The sequence below is a fragment of the Semicossyphus pulcher genome, unplaced genomic scaffold (genome assembly GCF_022749685.1).
Source record: "Semicossyphus pulcher isolate SPU_LCO1_2020_fin unplaced genomic scaffold, fSemPul1.0.p SCAF_21, whole genome shotgun sequence".
Lineage (NCBI taxonomy): Eukaryota > Metazoa > Chordata > Actinopteri > Labriformes > Labridae > Semicossyphus > Semicossyphus pulcher.
Window position 1 is genome coordinate 16,431,495 of NW_027211695.1, and position 25,427 is coordinate 16,456,921.

At 39.6% G+C, this 25,427-nt stretch overlaps 3 protein-coding genes across 3 annotated transcripts; all 3 read right to left on the reverse strand.

Annotated features, from left to right (window-relative positions):
- Positions 1 to 1,617: 1,617 nt before the first annotated feature.
- On the reverse strand, positions 1,618 to 11,479 carry LOC138600645 (E3 ubiquitin-protein ligase TRIM21-like). Its single transcript, XM_069672111.1, has 14 exons — positions 11,272 to 11,479; positions 8,979 to 9,218; positions 8,753 to 8,841; positions 8,444 to 8,519; positions 8,272 to 8,357; positions 8,127 to 8,196; positions 7,347 to 7,426; positions 7,034 to 7,153; positions 5,941 to 6,036; positions 5,758 to 5,861; positions 5,529 to 5,637; positions 4,343 to 4,478; positions 4,227 to 4,253; positions 1,618 to 3,766 (listed from the first exon to the last, which is right to left on the reverse strand). The coding sequence occupies exons 2-14, from the start codon at positions 9,199 to 9,201 to the stop codon at positions 3,222 to 3,224; spliced, it is 1,761 nt and encodes a 586-aa protein (XP_069528212.1). The 5' UTR covers positions 9,202 to 9,218; positions 11,272 to 11,479; the 3' UTR covers positions 1,618 to 3,221.
- Positions 11,480 to 11,885: 406 nt separating this feature from the next.
- On the reverse strand, positions 11,886 to 17,262 carry LOC138600648 (E3 ubiquitin-protein ligase TRIM39-like). The gene is made up of 7 exons (XM_069672114.1): positions 17,149 to 17,262; positions 14,975 to 15,555; positions 14,764 to 14,859; positions 14,131 to 14,364; positions 13,493 to 13,640; positions 13,386 to 13,412; positions 11,886 to 13,290 (listed from the first exon to the last, which is right to left on the reverse strand). Exons 2-7 carry the CDS (start codon positions 15,551 to 15,553, stop codon positions 12,725 to 12,727), a joined length of 1,650 nt encoding a protein of 549 aa, XP_069528215.1. The 5' UTR covers positions 15,554 to 15,555; positions 17,149 to 17,262; the 3' UTR covers positions 11,886 to 12,724.
- A 1,758-nt stretch (positions 17,263 to 19,020) lies between these two features.
- On the reverse strand, positions 19,021 to 23,926 carry LOC138600651 (E3 ubiquitin-protein ligase TRIM47-like). Its single transcript, XM_069672116.1, has 4 exons — positions 23,881 to 23,926; positions 20,985 to 21,657; positions 19,270 to 19,461; positions 19,021 to 19,174 (listed from the first exon to the last, which is right to left on the reverse strand). Exons 2-4 carry the CDS (start codon positions 21,567 to 21,569, stop codon positions 19,148 to 19,150), a joined length of 804 nt encoding a protein of 267 aa, XP_069528217.1. The 5' UTR covers positions 21,570 to 21,657; positions 23,881 to 23,926; the 3' UTR covers positions 19,021 to 19,147.
- Between the last annotated feature and the right edge of the window lie 1,501 nt (positions 23,927 to 25,427).

A 25,427-nucleotide genomic window follows, 5' to 3' on the forward strand; every position in this document is an offset into this window, starting at 1 on the left:
ACTAACCCTACACAGATCAGGTTTGGGTGCAGTGTTGTCGGTCTGGCATTTGGTTTCTGAAAGCCTCAAAGTGGATCGGGAGGCAGTCGCTTCCGACCCTAGCACATCTAACAATCACATTGTGTTGAACGCGTCTTGCATTTTGAACATTACAACGCGTGTCAGACTTAACTTCATACAACACCATGTTGGATGGACTCATGCAGAAGTCACCTTTACTCTGAGGGGCGTGTTTCACGAGTCGGCCAGAGTAGGAACAGATACGCTTGACATCCGCCGCTCTCCCGTCAATGAAGGACTGCGTGGGAGTTCTGCCGCAGAGGTCGTTGTAACGAAGGTATCTGTGAGATGAAATCAATGTGTTACTGTTAATTTCAATAAGACAACAGTTACTCTCTTTGAAAGGGAATTAATTGATTGAAGTTTTACGCTCACCTCGCCCATTCTGCCAGAGAATTCCTGTCAAATTGACTTGATATGATGTGTCGTCTGGCAAATGTTCTGTATGCTGCGATGCTGCCCGGAAAGGTGCAGGGCTGTCCTTGCCCCTCGTGAACGAGAGCTACGGTGAAGATGACGGAAATCAGGAATACGGCCTTCATTTTGTCTAGAAGAGAAAAACCTTTTTGAGCAGATAAATGGAATCAAAGCAACAAGAATTAAGTTGTTTGTAGTTTACATGCTTTCTCTAAAATGTGCATTTACAAAGTAAAAAAAAGTAGTGTTAAATAAAATGGAATTACCTTTTTGGGGTTTTTTTACATTTTATTTTGATAGAAATGCACACCCTTATTTAATGACTACAAAAGTTAAAAAACGTAATCTTCCTCTGTGATGAACGCCCTTTTTTCATAATTGAAAAAAAGAAAATTGAAAAGTGAATTTCTTTCTACGTACAAAAAGAAACATTCATTCACAACAACCTTTTTTCATCTGCTTTCATGTGCTATTTTTAAACACTGATATTTAGTTTGTATCTGTACTTTTATGTTTCATGTGTGGTTTTCATACATTTTTCAGTTATTTTTGTATTTTTGTTTGAATCATTATTAAGTTAAACAAAACGTAGTTTTTGATTGTAACTGAACATGCTCTTGGTTGTTAGTTGATTATTGTGTATATTTTAATGACAGGTCAGTTCACTTAATCATCTTGACCTCCTGACTTGTTGCAGTATTTCAAATAATATATTTTTAAGTTAAAAATGTAATAAGCCAAAAAAAATAAAAAAGACACAGACGTGTCTTACCTTTGTCCGTTGCTGTGTGAGTCTGGAGGGATCAACATCAACTGATGTTTAAGTCTCTGATAGATAATTCTCCTATTTTATAACCTCCTCTTGTCATGCAAACATTTGACAACAACCAATCATGCAAGTCCACAAAGATTACCAGGAAATTAAAATTCCGCAATCTTGCCGATCTTTCTGGTGAATGAGGAAATGCGTGTCATGATGGTGTGACCCAACAATTTTGATTCTGATGTCCCAGATAAGTTTTGTTGTGCAAAACACCAAAAAACAGAAGTTGGATAAGTGTGTGGTGATAGTAAATCACAGATAACTCATTCTGGTAGGTTACAAAATAATGGGGGCCAATGTGAGTGCATTGAGGCTTTTATTTACTTAAAAATATGATGCCAAACATTTCTTTTATTTTTTACCAAAACCATAAAAAATAAAGAAAAATCAATATAGAAAATGTATAGTATTCCCACAAATGCCAGTTCCATACAGAATATCAGAATACCTATGAATTTGCATATTTAGAGCGACCCCTTCTGATCACAGGAGGCGCCGCCTAATTGTAAGTAAGTTACAACAGAGAACACAGAAACATGCTGACATACGATGAACATGTGTTAAAAAGGTAAGTGAAAAGAGTTAAATGTTGATATTATATTTCACAATTACAATAAAGAGAAAAACAAAAATATAGAGACAATATTCAAACGATAAATATACTTGTAGAATAATTTGATTAAACACTGCATTACAGTTCTCACCAGGATACATTTTATTAATCTTAAATGGAAAACATAATGCTCATAAAACTCAAAACTTAGAAAGAAAAACTAATTTAAAATAAATGGCAAACCAAGCTATAAAACTTCAATAAAACCCTTTCGTGATGTGATGAAATATAATGCAACAGTAAAATCCTATGCTACCCCCAAAATTAAACATTTCTACGGAAGCCGCGAATGGCCCTGCTTGAGATTCGAGTTCATTCATTTGTTATTTCAAGGCTTGTTGGACTTGTGATTACTGTCATGAGTTTCTAGTTTAGTTCTGGTTTTGTCTTGTATTTCGGTGTTCAGTTATTATTGTTTTACATTGTCACTTTGTCTATTGTCATGAGTTCTCATCGTTTAGTTTTGTTTTCAGTTTATTCTGTGTTCTTGTCAGTATTTAGTCTTGTTTAGTTTAGTATTTCACTTGTCTTTTTGATTAGATCATTTCCTGTTTTACTTTGTCACCTTGTCTCTCGTGTTGGTCCACTTCCTGCCTTTGTGTTTCCTGCTTGTTTGATTATGTGCCCTGCCCTGATTGTTTTCACCTGCCCCTTGATTGTCTCACCTGTGTCTGATTAGCCTCACCTCCACCAAGTTTATTTAGTCTCTGTGCTCCCCTGTCTCTGTGCTGGTTCATTGTCTTTGTCTGTGAAAACCCTAGGTACGTCTTCCTGTGTTTGCCTACGTATCGTTTTGGAATTTGTGTTTTCGCCTGTTTTTGTTGGATCTTCAGTTGGATTTTTGTTTTCTTAAATCGTTTAAGTCTGCATCTGGGTCCTCACCTTTTTGTGATCAACAAACCGTGACAATTACTTGTAAATTATATAATTGTTACCAGACAACAACAGACTAATTTCTAAAGATAATAAGAATTTATAACAAGACATTTTTTGTTTTCTTTATCTCATGGATAATAATTTAGACATTGAATGTATGCGTTTGGTTCATTAGATCACGCAAAAAAAATGAATCGTCCTTGATTTGACACCTTTAGCTTAAATCACAAATTGTCAAAAGGCCGCCTCTGTACGCTATCAAGATCTTTGACAAACATTACAATATGGCGGTTGATTATCTCGAGATGACAAAACTTGCTTTTTGAAAACATAATCTTGTGGTCTCGATATTGGGGCATTAAGAAAGAAACACAGCCACTCAGGGCTTCCATAAATTTCACAATAATTCGGGAACACATCCACTCAAAACTACTACTGCTTTGTCACAGCTGAGATAATCAGAGGATCAGAGTTGTTCCCATTTTGTAAGAGATGCGGACTGAAATACGGGACAATCTCACCATTGAACGAGCACCCAGTAAACGAGTAGATGTGAGACTGAGCTGTAACATCGTAAAAGGACACGAGACCTTCCTGGTAATCCACGAACACTCCCACCTTCTCAGGTTTGTCTGTCAGGGAGAGGCTGACAGGCGGAGCCGTCATGGCTGCGTATTTTTTACCATCATAATGTACAGTAACCCAGTACCCGTTATCTGGGGTCAGTGAGACTTTCCCCTTGCGGTTTGCGTCGCTTCTTGTCACACCAAGATCCCATCCGGTCTTGTTCCGGACCTCCACCTCCCAGTAGGACTTCCCAGAGGTCAATCCATTGAGCCCCAGGACGCTGCCAAGCAGGTCAAACCTCTCGGAAAAATGGGGAACCTCCTGTTTATTTCCTCCGTCTTTCACTTTCTTCCCATCCGCAGAAAGATCAAGGCATGGATGTGCAGTTGTCGCGTCCAGCTTGACATTCACTGAACAGAAAACAGAAATAACGCTGTTATGTACAACATAGATAGATGTTTAACTACTTTGACGAAGTCGACGTCGTCGTACTTCACACATGCTTTATGGAAGAACAACGTGCTAATTAATGCACTGTGAAAGTATTTCAATCGCAATGATTTCTGATTTTGAGTGTTGTAATCTCTTCCACAGTATTTGGTATTGTGTAAAATTCTAACTTATCTTCTCTTTTACAAAGAAACTGCCAACTTCCCCTTCTTTGTAACATTTTGAGTTTTGCAAGCTTTTGGGAAACTTTTGCGTTTGACACGCCCAAAAAAATACACTGTTTATTTGAAAGGGTGTTGAGTTTCAACATGATTACCTTAGATTTGCTCCCTTTTTGAGGCCTTTACGCGCAAACAATAAACACTGATATTTGGAATCAAAATTGCAATTTTAATTAAAAAAAAGTTTTGAGTCACAGACCTGCAAATTTAGGAGTCCTTTTGAGTTCTGTAAAAAGAGAAATGATATTAATAAAAGTGATTGAAATACAAATTATGGTTTAGTTTAAAAACACAAAGAAGCATTGAAAACCTCACCAACAGAAGAGAGTGTCTCCAGTTTCTGGTCAATCTTCTTCATCATGTTTGATGTCATGGTTCTCAGTGTCCCGAAGGAGAAGGAAGTGTCTACAGTTACATTCTTCCAAGCTTGAGATTTATCCGGAGGAGAAACCTGAGGAAAAATTGACCATTTTTGAAAGAAGCTTAAATTAATCTGAAATATGCAACAAGTGGAAAAGTACACAGAATTGTTGGTCTTTTCTCTAACTTGTATTCAGCCGCTCGCTGTAATTAGCAGTGAATATAAGATGTGAGAGTAATATCGGTTAAATATATGTTAAAGTAATTTCTTGCAAGATAGACACTACTGCTAAAACTGTTGACGCAGCCAACCCCAGCTAACGTCAGTTCATTTGTCTGTACATTGTTTGATTTTTAAAGACCCTCATCTTATTAGCAGGCTATTTAACTTGTTTAATAGTTATGTCAGGATGATGGGGAGTGGGACACCAGGGGTGAAAATGATCCCAGAGCAATAACCATAAAAAATGTAAGTAATTGGATAGGAGAGAATATTGGCGAGCTAAAAAACAAGCACCCTTTAATAGATTTTGCTTACATAAGGGGATCTAAACCACTGCTGTCAGGCTGCTGACTAGCAAAACACACCCTTTGGAGACCAAGGAGACACAACAAACCAAAACACAATGGTCATCATGTCTTACAAGAGAAAGGCTTGGTTCGAGAAAAGACCTGCACAGCACCAACAAACTACAGACTCACACACTCCTACACAGCAAGCTAAAACCTGTCCACCTGGTCTTAATCAGGGACACACACCTGACCCTGCTCTGAGATGATTAGCTCAAAAAGTTCTTAATGAGTTTTACGATCAAACATATTTCACATCTGTAAATTGGATCTTCAGTGTAGACCTCATCCTGGGGTAAATTTCTGTCTCTCCTTCTATCCTACTTTCTCGGCCAAGATAGCTGTCCGCCAATGAGTCTGGTTCTGCTGAAGTTCTTCCTTGCCACTGTTGCCAAATGCTAACTCACTGGTTTTATTATATTGGGTTTTTCTGAATAACATTACAGGCACAATCTAGACTTGTTTATATACTGAGTATCATGAAAAAAGTTGTGATTTGGTGCTAAATAAATGTAGTAATGCTGAATTCTAAAAAGGACAGAAGCACAGATGTCAGATTCTCCGGGCTCACCTGTAACTCTTGGTTTTGCTCCAACTCATCAATGATGTTTTTGAGTTTGTCAATTTCCTTTTGCAGTTTCTGGACCAGGTTTCTTTCTTCTGCCTTCACTCTCTGCCTCCTGAACGCAACATTTGGTACATTAGTTAGTCTCAATAAAATGGAAAGTACGATGAATGCTTATGCTAAATTCTTTTCATTGATGGCCTCTTATGTGTTGTATCAGTGCTTTTTAACCGACCTCTCCTCCAGAGGTTGAAGGGCTTTCTTGCGAACCTTCTCCACAACTTTGATCACGTCAGAGAACACGTTGTTGATCTCCAGCCATTCAGAATCCAGGCTCCCCTGAAAAGAGCAGCAGAACGTGAGAATATTTCGGGAATATGAACCAGAACCAAAATCAAAAAGTTAAGAATGGGCTTACTTTGCAGGCTTTTGCAGATGATGTGACTTCCTCCATCTTTTGTTCTCTCATCTGAATTTTTTGCTGTAAATCAGCTTTTATCCTGCCTTGCCTTGCCTTCAATGCAGAAAAAGAACATATTTAGTTTGCACACATTTTAATGACTTGATGAATGAAAGAATAATGAAAGAAACATGGGCTGATAAACATTCATGGGCTAAATTAGAGATGTTTAAACGATTATAAATTACCAGAGAGAGTATCACAAGACTAATAGTCAAGCTAGCACCTTTTTGAAGCTCCGACTGGCACTGTGGTGTGAGTTTAGAGCTAATGTCAGCATGCTAACATGCTGACAATGACAAAGCTTACATGCTGATTTGTAGCAAGTATAATGACATGGTCAACACTTGTTTAGCGTGTAAGCATTCTAGCATTTGATAATTATCACTGAGCACAAAGTACAGCTGAGGCTGATGGGGAAAATGTTTTTTTTTTTGGTAGGCATTATCTAAAGTAGTGAAATTAAATTTAGACCTGATGATGGGGCTACATCATAAGTCAGTTTTGCACCAAGCATTAGACACGGAAACATCTTTCTGGATGAGTTTCAACTGTGACCCTATGGTGGGTATGGATACCAAGTCAGAGGATCCCCAAAGTCGGTTGGACTCATCCTCTGGGGACCAGGAATGGCTCTACCAATTTTTGTGTTAATAAATCCAAGTTAACGGTGCTACAAATGCAACTAAATTTCACCATGTTGGCTTCTAGTGCCAAATATATTCATTATAAATAGATGATTAAAGTTAAAAGTTTGATATTTTTCAGTTTGATATTGGCAGCTATTTTAGGAATTATCCTTGTCATTAGAACGGTTATTTTATGGGAACCAGATCATTTATTTTACTGTATTGAAAGGCTTAATATGTAGCCTCTTCTTCATCATAAGTTACACAAATTAAGTAAAAAAACAATAACAAAGTTACATTTAGTTTCAGAAATTCACATTCAATCCCCCCTTTTACTCGGATCAAGAAAATCCACTTCTTTTGAATGGACATGAATGGAGCATCCATGGAGCTACACCCCTGGTTTTGTCTTAGTTTAGTACCTTTAGTAGTTTTTGTTTCTCCCTCTCTTTCTCCCTCTCTTCCTCCCTCTCTTTCTCCTTTTGTCGGACTACTGTTTCCTGAGCTGTGGTTGTAGAAATATTCCAATCCGGCTGCTCCACCTAAAGGATCAAACACTTTAGCTGGCAAAATGGTAAGATATTGGTAAAAGAATATCCAAAAGAAATGCCTTTAGCATTTTATCCAACAGTTTACAAGAAGTCATACATCTATATAGTCATAGAAGTGATGCAAAGGATGAAACTGGCTTAACTCCCCAGCAGGACATGTATGCTAATGGAGAATCTGCTGTACCTGCTGTGCACCAGAGGAGAAACTGAGCACTCGACGAGCTTTGGTGGCGTTATCCAAAACCCGCGGTGGAGTTTCAAACACTGCAGAGAAAGAAGATTATCACTTTCAAACTAAGCTGCTTTGTATCTATCGTATATTTTACTCCTGCTCTGTTCCTGTTACAAATCATGAACCCTAACTCCCCCCACCCCAACCCTATCCCTAACCCGAAACCCACTGTAACCCTTCACTAACCCCAGCCAAAACCCTATGCTTACAAAACCCTCTAACTCTAACCCCTACCCTAACCCCGCTAGCCCTACCCTAACCCTTCAACCCAAACCCCCCTTCCCCAAATATCCCTAACTTAAATCCAGTCTATCAGCCCTTACCCTAACCCAACCCTAGCCCCCCAAACCCTCTAACTCTACCCCAACCGAACCCCCCCTACCCTAACCCTAACCCAACCTTTGGGGTGGTGGGGTTCGACATTTGGCACACCCCAAGGCCAGTGGACCTAACCCCAAGCTTGGAACAAGTAAGCCTGAGTCCATCCCCAAACCTAACCCGCTCTAACCCTACACTAACCCTAGCCCAAACTAAAACCCTAAGACCCCAGACCCTCTAATTAGACATCAACCCTAACCCCCCCTCCCCTAACCCCTCAATCTACCCCCTCCCCCATCCCTAACCTGGACCTACTCTAACCCACTCTTACCGTAACCCTAACTCCCCAAACCCTCAAACTCTACCCCAACGTTATCCCCCCACCCAAACCCCCCATAAAGATTTGGACCATACATGATTGGTTTGTCGCCTCCACGTTGACCTCTGCGGCAGCAGGACTTGCTTGGTAGCCGATCAGGAAAGGCTGTCAGAAAAGTGGAAGACAATGTTTTACAAAAATGAAAGGCAGCAGGATGTTTTCACCGTCAGAAATCTCTACCTGTGCGTCACCGCTGAAATCAAGCACTCGACGAGTTCTGTCCGAGTTTGAGGCCGTTTGCAGAGAGGCCTGTTGATTTCCTAGAACTGTAGGGAAAGAGGATGAGTCACGGTTAAACACAGCTGGTTATTGTTATTTCCTGTCAATAATAAACCATACTTAAACCGCATACTTGATTTGATCATCTGCAGTACATCAACTTCTCTGGCTGCAGGAATCGTTGGGGACGGGAGGCTTGGAAACACATTCTGTCAGAGAGAGGGGGAAGACATTCAAAGGGTTTCACCTTTAACTTAATATCAATCCTAATTCGTGAAAGAAAACCTCAACATTCACAATAAGCTTCATCTGTCTTTCAGACCTTTTTGTGTCAAATCATCTTTTACCTTTGTTATCAATAATGATTTCCATTTAACACAAAAGAAGGCTCCGTCCTGAGCGGTTTACGTTTATGCTGAGGTTTAATTTTACAGGAATATACCTCTTTCTTGACTGGAGTGGTGTTCATTGGTCCACTGTTCCTTTGATGACGCTCTTCCCATACTTTCATCTGCCTGTTGTGTTCACCCTCTGAAAAAAAAAAATCTTTTTTTCTCAGTGAAATGCTTTCTTTAAAATCAATTAGTTATTAATTTTACTGTGAATTAAATGGAGTTAACGCTGCTATATGGGTAAAACAATAACTCAATTCCCTGTGTAGCACTCACCATACTGTGTAGACGGGGTGAAAATGTCCACAAAAGGTTCTGCTATGTTGATCGTAGGTCCCACGTAGGTATATTTGGGAATGTAACTGTTTAATCTGAATTGATCGCTCTGCGGGATGTTCATTCCCTTCGGGGTGCATCCATTCTTCCCCTGGTGAATCCTCAGGCCTTGGTAGCTCGTGATTTTGGACCAGCCGCAATGGCTGCAGACCTGGAGGCTCATGTCTAACGATTGATTATCTGTGGAAGTCAAATGCACAGTTTATTTTAATTTTGTAGGAGCAGAAATAATAATAATAAAAAAAGCTAAATGCTTGTGATATGTTCCCTATTTCTCTTTGTTATTTAAATCTAAAGTCTACTTGGATTTCTTTAAATTCAGTGAGGATATTTGATGGCTGACTGAGCTGCAACATGTACGTGTAGGACTGACAGTGATTAGTCGCCCTCTAGTGGTACTGACTATGTTATACAGTACTGACAGTTGCAAATCATTTCATATTACATACAGTCAGAGACACATAGAAAGAAAAAATGCAAACTAATATACTGCAGAAAGTTAGGTCCCATTACAGTTAAGAAAACCTTGATGTGTTAAAATGTAATTACTAAAGTAAGCCTTTAGATAAGATAATGAATCTTATAATATCTGAAGGCTTTTGATCCAAAGAAGGAAATTCACATTACAGTAGCACAGGACAAATACAAGATAGTTAGAAAGTTAGAAAGCCGTCTGTAATTTATGTAAACCAATAGTGCAGTTTTTTCTGGTTAAACAGATCAAAGTGGTGTAGATAACTTTTTATAATCCTTTAGTGTATGTACAGTATGTATGCACAATGTATGTAATAAAGGATAATGTGAAAAATGAATACATTCAAAATGACAAGGAATACGTATAAATGTGCCGAGTATAAAAAAAGGTACAGCAGCTTATATATGACATGGTGTAGAAGGATAGTATTTTACATTATTGTACAGATGGTGCAGTGTTCGTGTAAGTCCGTTTTTTAATATTATTTCATTTGTAATCTCTATTTATATATTCTACATAGTAGAATAGTCTACATAGTAGAATCTGTAGGCAGGGACGTGGATTTCCGGGAAGGCAAGTGTTCTGTTTTCCGTTTGAACTACGCCTGTAGTCCAAGTAATATTGACCAATCACGTATCAGCAGGCTGCGGCGAGCAAGAAAAACAGTCCATGTGGAGAGCAAAAGCAGGCGCAACGAAATCCTCTGTAATGGTATCCCGGCTCTCACCAGCTCCCACCTTGATTTCGCTTCTTATTAATCTCTATAAACAGACATCTGCATGCTAACAGCTAACAATCTGTTCTAGATCTACAATTTAACTTGAGATGAAGCTGTGTCATGAAAGACGTTCAGCGTTCTGATTTCCCGACTTCCTCGAATGCATCAGATCGATCGGACTTTTAAAACAAGCATTTTAAAAGTTTTCAGGACAGACCTTTCGGTAACAATGCAGCACATAGAACAGGAAGTCTTGACGGGAAGTCGTTTATCGCTTACCGCCAGGCACGTTCATCGGCGTCCCCAGGTTATATTGTTTCAGACTAGAGCTGATGGGATCCGAGATTGTTTCATTTGTATTATTAAAAAAAGTATGACATTCAGTGTAAAATACGTTTGCCCAAGTGTATCAGTGCATAACTTAGCATTAAACCAATCACTATAACATAATGAATTTCATTTATCTAACTGGATTTTACAGTAGAATTAGTTGACCGATGTGCTGGAGTATGCAGTTAAACGAGATCATGAAACAACAAACTTATAGGAAGCTCTGTTGTTGTTTCACTCTGACGGCACTCAAAGAATTATTTAAACTATTCGACTGCTAATTATACGTTAAATAAACTCCCCACTATATTTTGTGTGTTTGAACTCGCCCTGAAACCTGTGGCTCAGTATATTTGCATTACTGCCCTGCCCGTCAGACATTTCAGTGTAATTTGTTTGCACTGTCAATCATTCAGCTGGCTGTGTTATACAACCTTCACTCTTGTTACATGGGTCCACTGTGGTGAAATATTTAATTTTGACAAAAATCTATTCTCTTAAATGAAATAAGCTTTAATAACATTTGAACATATCTTAAATGCAAAACTATTTCTCTTAAAGGCATACACTGTTTTTAACATTATATCCTTCTTCTACAACACAGAAACATGACAGTGAAAATATAAATATGTTGGCATGCATTTTAATTCTTGAATTAACTTTACAAAATTCTTTAAAGTAAAAAAACAACAAAAGTCAAACGATCTTACCTTGCTGCCTGTTACCTCGTCCGTCACACTCCTCTGTGTGATCTTTCTTTTCCTGTATCTGCCGCCTCCTGAACTCTTTCAGTTTCAATTCAGCCGAAACAATCCTAAAGCATTCCCTTTAATTGACCCGAGCATAACTTGCATCATAGCTTATGGGTAAGTGTTATTATATAACACTTATCTTTTTTAATAAATAACCTCCACTACTTTTAATAGGAATTAAAACAATTAACCAAGAACTCTTTGTGAGCTACATTTGAAACAAGTAACCCTGAAGCCATCACCCTGCACAAACTCAGTTAATCAGCATTAGTAAGACCAAAAGATAAGAAAATGTAGACGTCTGTTGCTGCGATTAGGGTACCATTTTCTGTTTTCAGTTTCATTTCTTTAGAAAAAAAGGCCACAAACCGCACTGTTCGCTCTGCCAAGCCGTAACCACACTGTTGCATAATAAAGAGACTACTAAACGACTAAGAAGAGGTATATTTTAGGAGTGGTAACAGATATTTTCAAAAGAAAAAGGAAACTTGATTTATTTGAAAATGTCTGTTTTTTATTTAGAATTTAATTACAACATACGTTTTACACATTTATATTGTACAGAAAAAAATTCTCAGCCCTTCTTTTTTTCTATAAAAAAAAAATTAAAGCTTCATTGTTGACAGCACAAACACGCTGACATTTCATGCGTAGTTGAATCATGATCAGTACCCAAAAGAAGCTGTAAAATATATTTGTCCACATAAAGGTCAATTGTATACAATGCAAATCCTTGTCTGTCACTGATTAAGTTTAAAACGTCTTGGAAATGAAGATATCTGGCACCACCAAAGTTCAACATGGTTTAACAGCATTTTTAATATGACCACAGAATATAGACAGTGGTGGTCAGAAACATTATACAGTACCTTGAGATTTACTTCGAAAGAAACCTTTCTGTGTGACACAACTACACATAAATGACATAATGTAATGTAACAATGCACTCACTTTTTTGTGTTGTACGCCATCAAAACATTGAGGAAAAAAGTACTAACAATCTGCTGTAAGAAAATGTGGTTTAAGGAGATGGCGCCCACTGTGGCAGACATGTTTGCTCGTTCCCTTCAACATCATGTTTTCTGTATAGTTCTTTCCTTTCTATTTTATCTATTAAGTTTTAGTTTTAAAAAAAGCGGCATTGAGGGTGAAAGAGCAAGAGTAAGAATTCCATTATACAGTGGAACTTTTATCTGTATATATGACAATAAAACGATTGAATTGAATTGAATAGTAGCGTCCAATTACATATAGCATTTTTACTCCCGAAAGGCTTGTTGATCTTATATCCCAGATGCATACTCACAATTTTTTATTATTTATTTTTTTAAAAACCCACCAAGCATCAAAGGCAGAAATCACCACAAAGTTCCCACTCACATTCTAAATTTGATACCCTAACAAATTAACTCTATGACATATCCATGTCCTGCTCACAATTTTTCACCGAAGAAATGATCAAAGGATCAGGGTTTTTCTCATCTTGTTTTACATGCGGACTGAAATATGGGAAGATCTTGTCATGGAATGAACACTCAGTAAACGAGTAGATGTGAGATTTGGAAGTCACATCGTAGAAGGACACAAGACCTTCATCGTAATCCACGAACACTCCCACCTTCACAGGTTTCTCTTTCAGAAAAAGACGAACTGGTGGAACTGTCATAGCTGCGTACTTTTCATCTTGATAATGTACAGCAACCCAGTACCCATTATCTGGGGACAGTGATAGTTTCCCTTTGCGGTTTGCATCGCCTCTTGTCACTCCCAGATCCCACCCGGTCTTGTTCCTGACCTCCACCTCCCAGTAGGACTTCCCAGAAGTCAACCCGTTGAGCCCCAGGACGCTGCCAAACATGTCAAACCTCTCCGGAGAATCAGGAACCTCCTGGTCTTCTCCTCCATCTTTCACTTCCTTACCATCATCAGAGAGAACAAGGCATGGATGCGCAGTGGTTGGATCCAGCCTTACATCCTCTGTTAATTACAAGTTGACAATAATTGTAACATCTGTACTTATAAGTGGATATTTTGAAAGTAATTGTCAGGAAGAAACAGACTATATCACATACCTGTAAACGTCGGAATTCTCTGAAGTTCTACAAAGTGAAGAAAGAATTTCAGATCAATTAAGTCAACTTGCAGCTTTCAACATTTACCACTAAGATTAAACTTTTACCAGTGGGGGTCAGCTTCTCTAGTTCCTGTTGAATTGATTCAAACATGGTGGCTGTGGTTGTTCTCATGGTACCAAATGACAATGAGGTGTCCAGTTCTACCTCTGGACAGTCCTTGATGTTCTCCAGGTCTTGAAGGGATGGGTAAGTCTGAGACAGGGAAAGTCAGAAAGAAATCCAGGTTAAACCAACAGGCATCCAAATTCTCCCATCTAACGCTAGCACCTGGCCCTACTGTTCAGCTTTGTGCGCTACTGCCTACAGTCGGTTGTCCAGTTTCTTTTGTTGGTTGAAAAATGGACCCTTCAAATATAAAAATATTCAGATGAAGTCTCCAAATGATGTGGTAGGAGAATGCTTTGCATACTGGGGCAGAATAACATGGAAAAAAAACACAATACAATTTGGGTCCCATTTACTAGGCACACACTTCAACCCCTACCAATTTAAGCTCCATTCTGAAGGGCCACTACCAAGTCGAGGGCATCCAAAATAGGAGAGAGATCAAGGGGTGGAATTGGGATTTGGCCCAGTCCCAGTGATCTAGGTAATTGGTTAAGAAAAGACCTGTAAAAGAAGCTGGACTGTTGCTCATTCTGGAACTGGACTGTGGGTCCATTCCTGAAAAGTTTCTTCTCACCTGCAGGAAAAGGATGTGGTCCTCAAGTGCAGATATATCATCCAACTCAGAGATGGTTTTCTCAAGTTGGAGGATCTCTGCTTCCAACTTCTCTTCGATGTCTTTGGCCTCCTTTTCCACAACCTGCCTCCTGTCTTTGAGTGGTTGAAGAGCTTTCGCATAGGCTTCCTCCACAAGGGCAATAACTGCTGTGAACACAGCCTCAATATCCCCCCACTCATTGTTCAGCTGGTCCTGAAAATGGAAGCAAATGAAGCATTGTCCATTCACTTGCATTTCATTTGCACAAATGCTACATATACCACAATATATTCCCTCTGATCATTAAGGGATGATCTTATCTGTGCTTGAAGGTCAAAAGTCCAGGTAAAAAAACCCCACTTATTTAGCCTGACAAACAACAAGTGCAAGTATTTCTTGGACAGGTTGTTCAGAAACAACACCTCTCGGCCTGTAAAGAAAGGTCAGCTTTTCCATTCTTACTACAGACTTTTGGCCCAAGAAGCAGCATTAAGTAGTGTTTGGGTATATGTAAATATTTTACAGTTGTTCCATTTTACAGCCGTGTCGGTTTGTAACTTGCTCAACCAGTTTTGAGCTTTATCAGTAATGTGTGTCTTCCTTGTAGCTTACCTCGCAGCTCTTTAGGGATGCATTTAACTCATCCTTACATGTTTTTCTGTTCTTTATTTTGTCTTGTAACTCTTTCTTGGTGTTATCAAGCTTAGCCTGTAGAAAACAAGAAAAGCAAGTCAGTAATCCACTTCAAACATTACATCTATGAGCCGTGATACATCATTAACTTTAATGAAGAAATTATAAGGCCCTCCCTGTGGTAGTTCACCTTCTTCCTGTTCCATTCGTCTTCAGTAGGAACAACCTCCTCCTGATCTTCTTTCATACAGAGTACACAAATGCATCTCTCCTTGTTCCTGCTGTACAGCTCCAAGGGGCGTCCATGCTGCAGACAGGCCCTCTCATCCAAGTTTTCCACAGGTTGCACCAACTTGTGGCCCTTCAACCTTTTAGTTGAAGAATGCTTCCCTAGATGGTTCGAACAATACGAGGCAAGACACACAAGGCAGGACTTCTTAGCCTTCAGCGTTCGCTCTGTGCAGATGTCACAGGCCACTTCTCCGGGTGCCCCAGTGTACTCATCATCTTCTTTCTCTGGGGCCTTTTTTTTCATCTGCTCCACAATGCTTCTCAGGACAATGTTCACATCTGGAGTTCTGTTCAGATGATGCTTGCATAGTGGGCACACCATGTCATTGTACCTAAAGTTGCAGCACAGGCATTTCTTGCAAAAGGAGTGACCACAAGATGTAGTGACAGGATCCACAAATGGATCCATGCAGATGGTGCATATGAGGTGCTTCTCCAGTGAGGTGGTCTCGCAGGGTGATTCCTGAGCGGAGGCCATATCTGCTTAAAGAGAGCACCATGAGGTTATTCAATCAGAAATGTAATATGTCTCAGAGACTTCTCTGCTTAGCATGTTGCCCTGTACTCAGATAAACGTTTAAGTATTCTGGAAGTTCTTATACCCGGCTGTCAAGCTCTAACCCTTTGTCACACATCATTGGTATCTTGTACAGATGCACAGGGTAGCATCTGTTTTCTTCCTTTCTAAGGTGTTTACCTTCCAACAGCCCATCTTGTTAGCTTCAGGCCTGTAAGCTTACTTTATTACTGTAAATCATTGGATTGCACCAGTCCGCCTACATCTATCTGCATTTGGGTCCTTCCCATGCTGCCTGCTGTCCCTTCCCGTGACAGTAAGTACTTTCAATAGACTATCAATCTACCAACATTGATTATTAAGGCCTACAGTGTGCAACCTTCCAGTTTTCTTACAATAAAGATGCAGTGGTCTGGAAAGATTGTCTTTTAATCCAACTATAAAGGGAGGAATCTAATTGTATGTTATGTCTGTCCTTCGCATATCTTTGAGTGCAAAGTCAACCAGACAAGAGATTCTCAAGAACACTTCAAGTACCCATATTTCAGTTCTCAACAATGCTGCAATTAGCTCATCCAGGAGTCTAGCTCAGATATACCACCAACCAACACTGGCCAGCTTTGAACAGGCATGCATTCTTGAATGGCAACAGGGTTTCCCCAGAACCTACACAGCAATTTCGAAAGCCAAGCAATGGGCTTGTTAAAAACGGCACACACTCTGAATGGTCACGCGCCGGGCACTGCACTAGTTTGATTCATTTAATCATTTCCTGGCACCAGTTTAGCTCAGCATGAACAGAGGCTAAAGTCCTGGGTTTGACTCCCCGGTTCCAACACTATCCACTGTCCTCTCGATCAATAAAGGTATAAAAAACAATCCAATCATTTCCTCACCGATTGCTTTCAGTTTTAGATTTCCTTTCCCACCCAAGTTTTTGGTCTACACGTGAGTGAAAAAAACACAAAAGTTCAACAACGACGACTTTATCTGCAGTTTCAAAAATTAAAAGCAAAGATCTGTGAATTAACATCAGCACCCCTGCGTCTATGAGCAGTTTAACCCTGCTCTCTATCAATAGAGACTGAACAGCAGGGCTAAGAAGAGTAAGAGGATTCTGTTAAATTAATCATTTAGTTTTTTACAGGACAGTTTTCAAAGGTCAAGATGACAAAGTACTTTTCTTTCTGCACAACAAGGAAACATCAGTACTGATGCAGCTCTTAGGTATTACGGGTGTCACACCCACTGAATAATTTAGCCTTAAGACTATGTGTGATAAATCCCATCAGCAGAAAGTTACGGAAGCGTAGCGGCATAAGGGACAAACCATTAGTAAAGTTAACAAACCCCATCTAAAACACTACAGATGGTCACAGTGCAGTTAATTAATATTTTAGAAGTAAGTGAATCAAAGAGAAATGATTGGTATTAAGCAGCAGTCAACAGGGGTTAAAAGATTTAAACAGAACTTAAAGCAAAAAATGTATTTTTCCGAATTTAAAAAATAATATACTGATATTCAGAATGATGTAATATGAGGAGCGTAATGTTACCTTTAAGAATAACTTAGAAGCTCCTTAATCCACAGCCTTCTGTCTCTTTCTCTCTCGACTTCTAAAGAATACACGTGTGTGTGTGTGCGTGTGTGTGTCTATCCTCTCGGCCTTCCTCTTTCTGTTAAGTTTCATTTCTGTTCAAACCAATGCATGTCTATTCCTGAATTAAAGTATGTCAGCATGCAAACCGGGAATCAAATCATCTGTCGCAGGGTGTGTCGCTTGTTGAGCAGGTTCTCACACAGATCAAATATTAATGTTACCAAAGGGTTTCGTGAAGACACTCGCTGCGGTTTCAGGTTTACTCTGTGTGTTACAAAGGTATTAGTCCAACAAAACAAAAGAGTATCGCTTTATGTTATTTTAAATCAAAATGCCTTTTACTCTTTTGTATGAATACATCGGTAAGGGTTCAGCTTTTTATTTATTTTTTCAAAATCAAAGACAAAAACAAAACATCTAAACAATGAAATACTGCTCTGCTTTAAAAATCACATTATTCTTGAGATAACTCACATCATCCAGCCAGACATAAATTACATTCATACAATATATTCTCAATGAGCCATCACCCACACTCTGTTTTACAGTGTTAAAAATACAGACCGTATAAAAAGATGTACGACATGACAGCTCCCTACAAGTGACGCCAAACCCTCTCTATCGCCCCCTGCTGACTGGCTGCAGTATAGCTCATAAAGCCCCCCTCCTCCATGTTAACAGATGGGACATGAGTCAAACTATAAAATCAAAATACATGACAAATACACTTTTCTCAAACATGGTTTCTGTCGTTATAGTTAGAGAGTAGAGGATGAACGGCGAGAGGAGACGTATCACTACAATCATTGAAGTTTCCATATCTGTGAACGTCTGCGTCAGACCAACACATTGACCAACACACTGATGTTAAGTGCGTGTTTTGGTTAGCGGAAGTGGTTATGGCGGCTCCACCCACTGATCTCTACTGCGCAGCTCTGGCTCCAAATGACGTCACCATCGCAAGATGGCAGCGCCTATCACGGGGGCTGTTTTGGCTTCAGTTTCAATCAATGAGAGCAGATGGAGACACATTATCCATCTATGTATACAGTCATTGGTTAAAATCTGTACAAATCTTATATTAGCTTAAATGGTACAGTGCATCATGGGTAATACATTAAAATAAGTTTTTTTTGGAAAATACACATAAGATTGACACCACTGACTGTTACATATAAGACCAGCAGCCAGCTAACATAGCTCAGCATAATGACTGGAAACCAAGAGATACAGCTAGCAAGGCTTTGTCTAAGGTTAAAAAAAATACCTATCAATACCTGTAAAGCCCACTTATTACATGTTTCGCCTTGTTTGTTAAATTTGTAAAAAAAAAAAAAAACCCAAAAAACCAACCTAATGTGACAATTTGCCTTTTTACAAACAAACTATTTATTGGCAAGTGATGTACTATGAAGAGCAGGAGTCCCAGTAGGGAGAAGTCTATTTTCAAGGGGGGTACTATGCTAATTTCAAGCTTCATATTTCACTCTGTGATACCTGTGGAGTAGCTTGGCATAATTTACAGTTAAAAAACTCTGTGCAGGCCCTCATACAGCCTCTGCCTGAAACGACTCAGTCAGCTCAATCCCTTTAAGAAACCCTGCCCCTTTCTTCTGATTGGCCAGCTCTCAGAAGCCTGCTGAAGCTGCACTTTGTGACGTCACAAAGCCAACTGCTTGTTGGAGATAGTCCAACACCAACTGAGAAATTGACCTTTTAACACCTTTTATTTATACAGATCCAACAAACAACGTTTTAGAGGTTCAAGTCGGTCCATTTCTTTCAGAAAGTGAATAAGCACACTTTTCAAAAGGTTGAGCCGTTGTTTGTAGAGCAAACAAACCATCCAACAGGGCGTGTTGCTGTGAATAATTAAACCAATTCAAAAAAGAAAAATAAACTAAATTTGTTCTAGTGCTCTTTCAGATCTATCTTCAACATGTTGGTCCACTGATTACGTTGAAGTTGTGTGTTGGAGTCTCTGCAGGAAAAAGAGAGAGGAGTTTAATGTCACAAGTATCGACATGATTTCATTGAATGATTAGCTATCTATTGATTTTCAACCATGAAATTAACCTGTAGGAAGTGGAGGTTGTCTTCAGTCTGTGTGAGCTGCTCCAGTTCGCCGTGTCTCTGCTGCAGCTCCGAGACTTCTTCCTCCAGTTGTGCGAGCAGCTCTTTATTTTGTGCCCACGCCTCCTCGGTGAGGTCTGCAGAGAGCTTCATTTCCTCAGCTTTGCTCAGTCTTTCTTGAATCGCCTGCTGAAGCTGCAACTTTCTCCACTTGAGTTTAACCTGTGCGACAAAATATTACGTCAGCAACTCATTTTTGTGATTGTGTTAGAAGACGATTGTGGAGTGTCATTGTTGCATTGTCCTTTCAGCAATAAAACCCTGAAGCATGTTGCAGTCCCGCCATACGCCCATCACCGATGTCACTGTGGTGTTACATTTCTTTTTACAGCTGATGTGAAACAGACTGCTTTTACGTCTTTGAGATTTTGAGATGTTAAATTGCGTTTTGCTGTTTTCTTTCAATTAAGACCAGATGTTCCCTAAAAGTTGTAGCTAACTGTCGTTCAAATTATGTTTAAATTTACAGTCAAAAATAGAAAAGGGGCTGAAATGTAATGAGGTGTGTCTTATTTGTCCAGTTGAGTATTGACATCTGACATTATTTTGAGGACACTGGGTCACATGACATGGAAGCTATTGAAAAAAATCAAACATTAATTTTGCATTCAATAATAAAAATAAGATATAAAGAGGTGTGTCCTATTTGTCCAATTTATTATTACTTATTTTGAGTCATTAGGTCACATGACCTCGTAGCTATTGGCTAAAAAAAAACCCTTATCCTTTATAAAAACATGTATAGAAAATAAAACACTTAAGCATTAAAAGAGCAGCTCCAGTCATGTTTTAAGACGTATAAAATGCTCTGCTTGACATAATAAATCTCCTCCTTCTCCCTCATTAAAAATTCATGAATCTGCAAAGTCCCCGCCCACTATGCAAATTTCCAACCGCCAAACAAAACACGTCTCTGCCATCATTAAGTGGCGACTTCTTGAAACTTAGCTAGCTTAAAATTTAGTAATTAGTAGTAACGTTAACGTTAGTAGTCAGTAGCAAGTTCGCAAAAATGCCGATGGCGGTTACAGCTGGCTCGCACATCACCCAAGTGGTTGCCATAGGTTACACATAATGATATGCATAGAATCACCCCGTCCATTAACGGGATTGGCTCCTTAGGTTTGTGACGTCTCAAACCTGCCAATCTGAAAACGTGTTGTTCAGCCTGTCCTTGGTACACTGCAGTTTAAAAGCAGACAGGCCCAGCCATGGAGATGACTGCTGATATGTCTTGTAGCACATGAAGAACACCACATGGAGATGTTTACAAGGTTGGATTTTCACTAGAGGGGGTCTTTAAAGTTAGTGGGCAACATGAACCTAATTAAGTTGTATTTTTTAATCCTAATTTTTATATGGGCAAGTCATGGACGTATTATCACCGTCCTCCCTCTACCAACTCTGAGAGAAGCCGAGTGAGAAGCACTGCTGGCTCCCGAGAGAGTGTCTGTCGAATATCCAACTTAAAACTAACTTCTATAACTTCTATAGAGAAATTTTGGAATGATGTTCCTGACCATGTTAAGGTTTAGCAGCAAAACCACTGGAATTCAATCGTTATTTTGTTTGAAAATTCAACATTGTCTTTCTCAAAAGCGACATGATTTCTGATAAATCTGATTATGTTCTTTCCCCTGCAACATTAAGTGTCCAACGTTGATGCTGCTCTTTTTAGTCTTTACCTTCTTCTTTGTCGCTTCCTTGTTGATGGAAATAGTGTGATGGCCCCGGTGTTCTGTTTGTACACACATGGCACAAATGCATGTTCGATCACTCCTACAGAACCGGTTCAACTGCTTTCCATGCAGCCTGCAAACAGAGTCCTCCAGGTTCTTCGCCACATTAATCAGAAGATGGCGCCCAAGGTCTTCGTCCTGGTAATGCGGCTCCAGATGAGTGGCACAATATGAGGCCATGCACTCCAGGCAGGATTTGACTGCTCTGTGTTTAGCCGGGCAGAAATCACAGGGAACCTCTCCAGCTTTTAAAGGCGCAGTTGCTCCCTGGGTCGGGGCGCTTGCATGTAGAGTTTGGTCTGTTTTAAGCTGCGGCCTGCTGCTGAAGACGGCCTTGCAGAGGGGGCACTGACAGGCCCCATGGATCCTCCAGAATTCGCCGATGCAGCCCAGGCAGAAGCGGTGTCCACAGGGGAGGGAAGCAGGGCTGGTGAACTCATCCAGACAGATACAGCAAGGAGGAGGCTCTGACATGAGGGCCAAGCTTAGTGTCTGCTTTTGCATGCGTGTGCACACACCTGTGCTCGGATTTGGTGTGGTATCCGCATGCACAGATGGTGGTTTATTCCAGTGGGCGATGATTACAGTATGTCTGCACAGAAAACAAAGACAGAATCCGTATCAGGTCTGTTAATGTATAAAAAATGCTTTTCAAATAAGCCCCTTAAAATAATGCAGTGGACAAAACTATTTAAGGAGAAGCAACGCATAAAGAATGGAGCAACCTTTATTGACACAGCAGTGTTGAACTTTGACCTTTACCAGGGCCATCATGTAACTGTGTCATTAAAATAAGCTAGGAAAACAAAGCAACTCAGTTCAACGCGGTCACACTTAGATCACAATGTTTGTGGCGGTGAATGAGCGCCTTATATGGTGTGTGTGTGTGTCAAACTGCTGACTGAGCCACCATGTTTGGTTCCACAGTCAGGAGAGGGAATGCGTGTGTGATTGAATGGCTTTCTAGAACATATAGACTCTGTAGCAGATCTCACACTACACTAAACATAATCGACTGAACCGCTGAAGAAGTGGGAATCCTTGAAAATGGAAACAAGTTCCGTATCCGAGCAAGAGAAACCAGAGATAGTTCAAGAGAAGGACTCTGAGGTCACCCACAGAGCCTGCTGTGCCCTCCAGTTGTGAGTCTGCAGCCGAGTCAGAAAACACGGACCAGCTCCGGTTGTTTGTCGCCCTGCTGTGACTGTGAGAGTGTTGACAAAGTGTAACGCTCTCCAGAACCGCAGCCAGGAGGACTGGGTCGCCCATACACAGAGACTGGTTCACCAGACGATGGAGGGACTCACTGTCACTGAAGGCTTCTGTCCGGATGTGAAGAGCACCAAGAAAGTGTGCAAGGCTGTGCTGAAAGACCTGACATAGCAGTTCTGCGGGAAGCGCATGCTGGAGTCTGTAATATTATCAGAGTAGTAGATGCAGCCATCGTGAAGGCTTTGCAGGCTCACGTCAAAGAGCTGTCTGGTCAAGCTGCCTCCAGCAAGTGGTGGACAGCCTTCCTGCAGGTGGTGGCTATCGCTGCAGGATTTCTCGCAGCTCAGTGATTAGCAAGGCCGGGGTCACGGCTACCTCGAGTCTTGTTACTACACAGAGTGTCAGCATGAGTTTTCTGATTGATCATTTCTGATGTCCAGACAGAACTTTTTCTTGAACCAGACAGCTGACCTCAGAAAACCCAACATGCAAACTAAATAAGGCTTCGTACGTTTACAGACGTAGAAAACTGCTGTTAAATTTGAACTTTACTTAATGTATTTGTTCCTGTATTTCCTAAGACAGCACAGGCAGGTAAACACTTTCATTGAAGACTCTTTGTTAGAACTAAACATGTAGATAAACATAATTGTCTTTAACAAGTTGAAGCCGTAACATAGTAGTGTTTTAAATGTATTACCTTCAAGCTTTCTGTGCAAATCATGGACTGAAATCAGTTTTAAAAAGTGCAGACAGAGCCATGAGGTCATTACAAAATATTGCACAAGCCCTGGCCAATCGGAGTCAAGTGTTTCCTGTGATATTGATCAAATATTACACTGTAAAAAGAAGCTAGTTGTTCAAACTAAACAAACTTCCAGGCCTTAAAATTCGAAGTTGACTGAATTTGGGGAGATAAGTTCAGATAAATGTGTATTGATTCAAAACAAATAAGCTCACCCAGTCAAATTAACTTAACTTATAATTTAGTTGTTTTGTCAACACAGTCTTTTAGTTTCATTCCTGGCGAACTGGGATGCGAATCAGGGATCTTCTATCTGTAAAGTGACAGCACTAACCACTGCACTGTGTGGCCATATATATTTAAACTGGGGTCAGCTTTGTTCAGATAAGATCATACTTTATTGATCCCGAGGGGGGAAATTCGGTATTACAAGGTAAATCCTTTTGACTGACATTCTTAGTCATTTTTGTAAGTTGGAAAACTTTACATTCGACAAGATCACAAAAATTTGCATTATTACATTTACACTAACTTGAATTATAATTAAGTTACCGTGACATAATTGTTTTTACAGCTTAAGTAAATATGGCCTGTTCACAGCTACATTTCTCATTCAGTAAAAGTTACATTTCACAAACACATTTCAGGTCGTTTATTTATGTTCTGACATGTCAGACAAAACACCCCCAGCTGTAAAACAGTTAAACTGACTCACTCACAACTAACATGAACTGTAAACAATCAAGCTGTAATTCAGTGCAAGCAGCTCGTCAATTCTGTTTACTCACAAAAACAACTTAAATTATTGCAAACTTTTGAAGTTCGAAACATCAAAGTTAAAATATAAAACTCACATACCTCTCTTGTGCAACTATTGCACCAGCTTGTTCTTCCTCAGGCTCTAACAGTGTGAAGTTACGCTCTTAACGGTTGGTTCCTCCTCCTCCACAGGTAAAGACACACCTATGACTGCTGGGAAAGAGGGCGGGCCCATTGGATGCTGTCATTTCCTGGATGCTCGCAAACCCACATACACCTTATAAAGCAGGTGTCGGAGTTCGCTCAGAATATTTCAGCCACACCCCCAAAATAGAATGACAAAACCACTGTTAAATGTTTATTTTACTAATAATGCAAACACACACATTTATACCCAGTACCACCTTTATTCTAATCAAGTCAATATATGTTCATGGAATGACATTCAAGTGAAAGAAACACAACTTGTAATGACAGCATTGCACATCATTTAATTATGTTTTTTTTTTTTAAATGTTTTTCTTTTTTCTATTATTATTATTTTTTTTGTAAAATATATTTGTGCTTCTATTAGTTTTTTTGGTTGGGAGAAATTGTGAAATACTGACCGAAATAAAGTACTACTACTATTTACATGTATTAAGGCCTTTAACATATAAGGAATCCTTTACATTCATATTATTATAAACTGTGTGGAAGCTAAACGCTCCTCCGACTACAATCAGAGTATGTTTGAATCTTTTTTTTTAGCTTTTACAAACCCAACAACATAAAACCTACAAGGTACATAATGGCTTAATTATGTTTCGTAGGCTGCAATCGTTAGCATGCCCGGCTAACTAGCTTACTACTTACAAAACAATAGTAATTGAGCATTACTTAAAAGCCTGTGATGCACATCATTTACAAACTACATTTGTTTGTGTAGTTACAGGTTAGTTTCAAAGAATGTATGAATTGTATGTAAAATTAAGGGTTGAAAACAAAAATCATTGCCTTGAATCGTTTTGTTCCACATCAAAGATACATATTCACTGACTATTCAATGCACGTCCGTTTGCAAGTGAATGCATCACAATTCAAGGGAGCATTACAATGTACAACAGTAAGTGAATGCATCGCAGTTCAAAGAGACTTTAGTTTGTATGACGGTAAGGGAATGCATCGCAGTTCAAAGGGACTGTAGTTTGTACGACGGTAAGTGAATGCATCGCATTTCAAAGGGACTTTAGTTTGTACGACAGTAAGTGAATGCATCACAGTTCAATGGGACTTTTGTTTGTAAGACGGTAAGTGAATGCATCGCAGTTCAAAGGGACTTTAATTTGTAAGACGATAAGTGAATGCATCGCAGTTCACAGGGACTGTAGTTTGTACGACGGTAAGTGAATGCATCGCAGTTCAAAGGGACTTTAGTTTGTACGACGGTAAGTGAATCCATCGCAGTTCAAAGGGACTTTTGTTTGTACGACGGTAAGTGAATGCATCACAGTTCAAAGGGACTTTAATTTTTTAAGTGAATGCATCGGTGCCTTAGTAGTTTCATCATTTTTCACACTTCCAGCGCTGATTCCATTTTTCTTTAATATTTTATGAACATGAAGTAAAAAATGAAATCAAGCTAAAATGAAGTCACTCAAACAAGC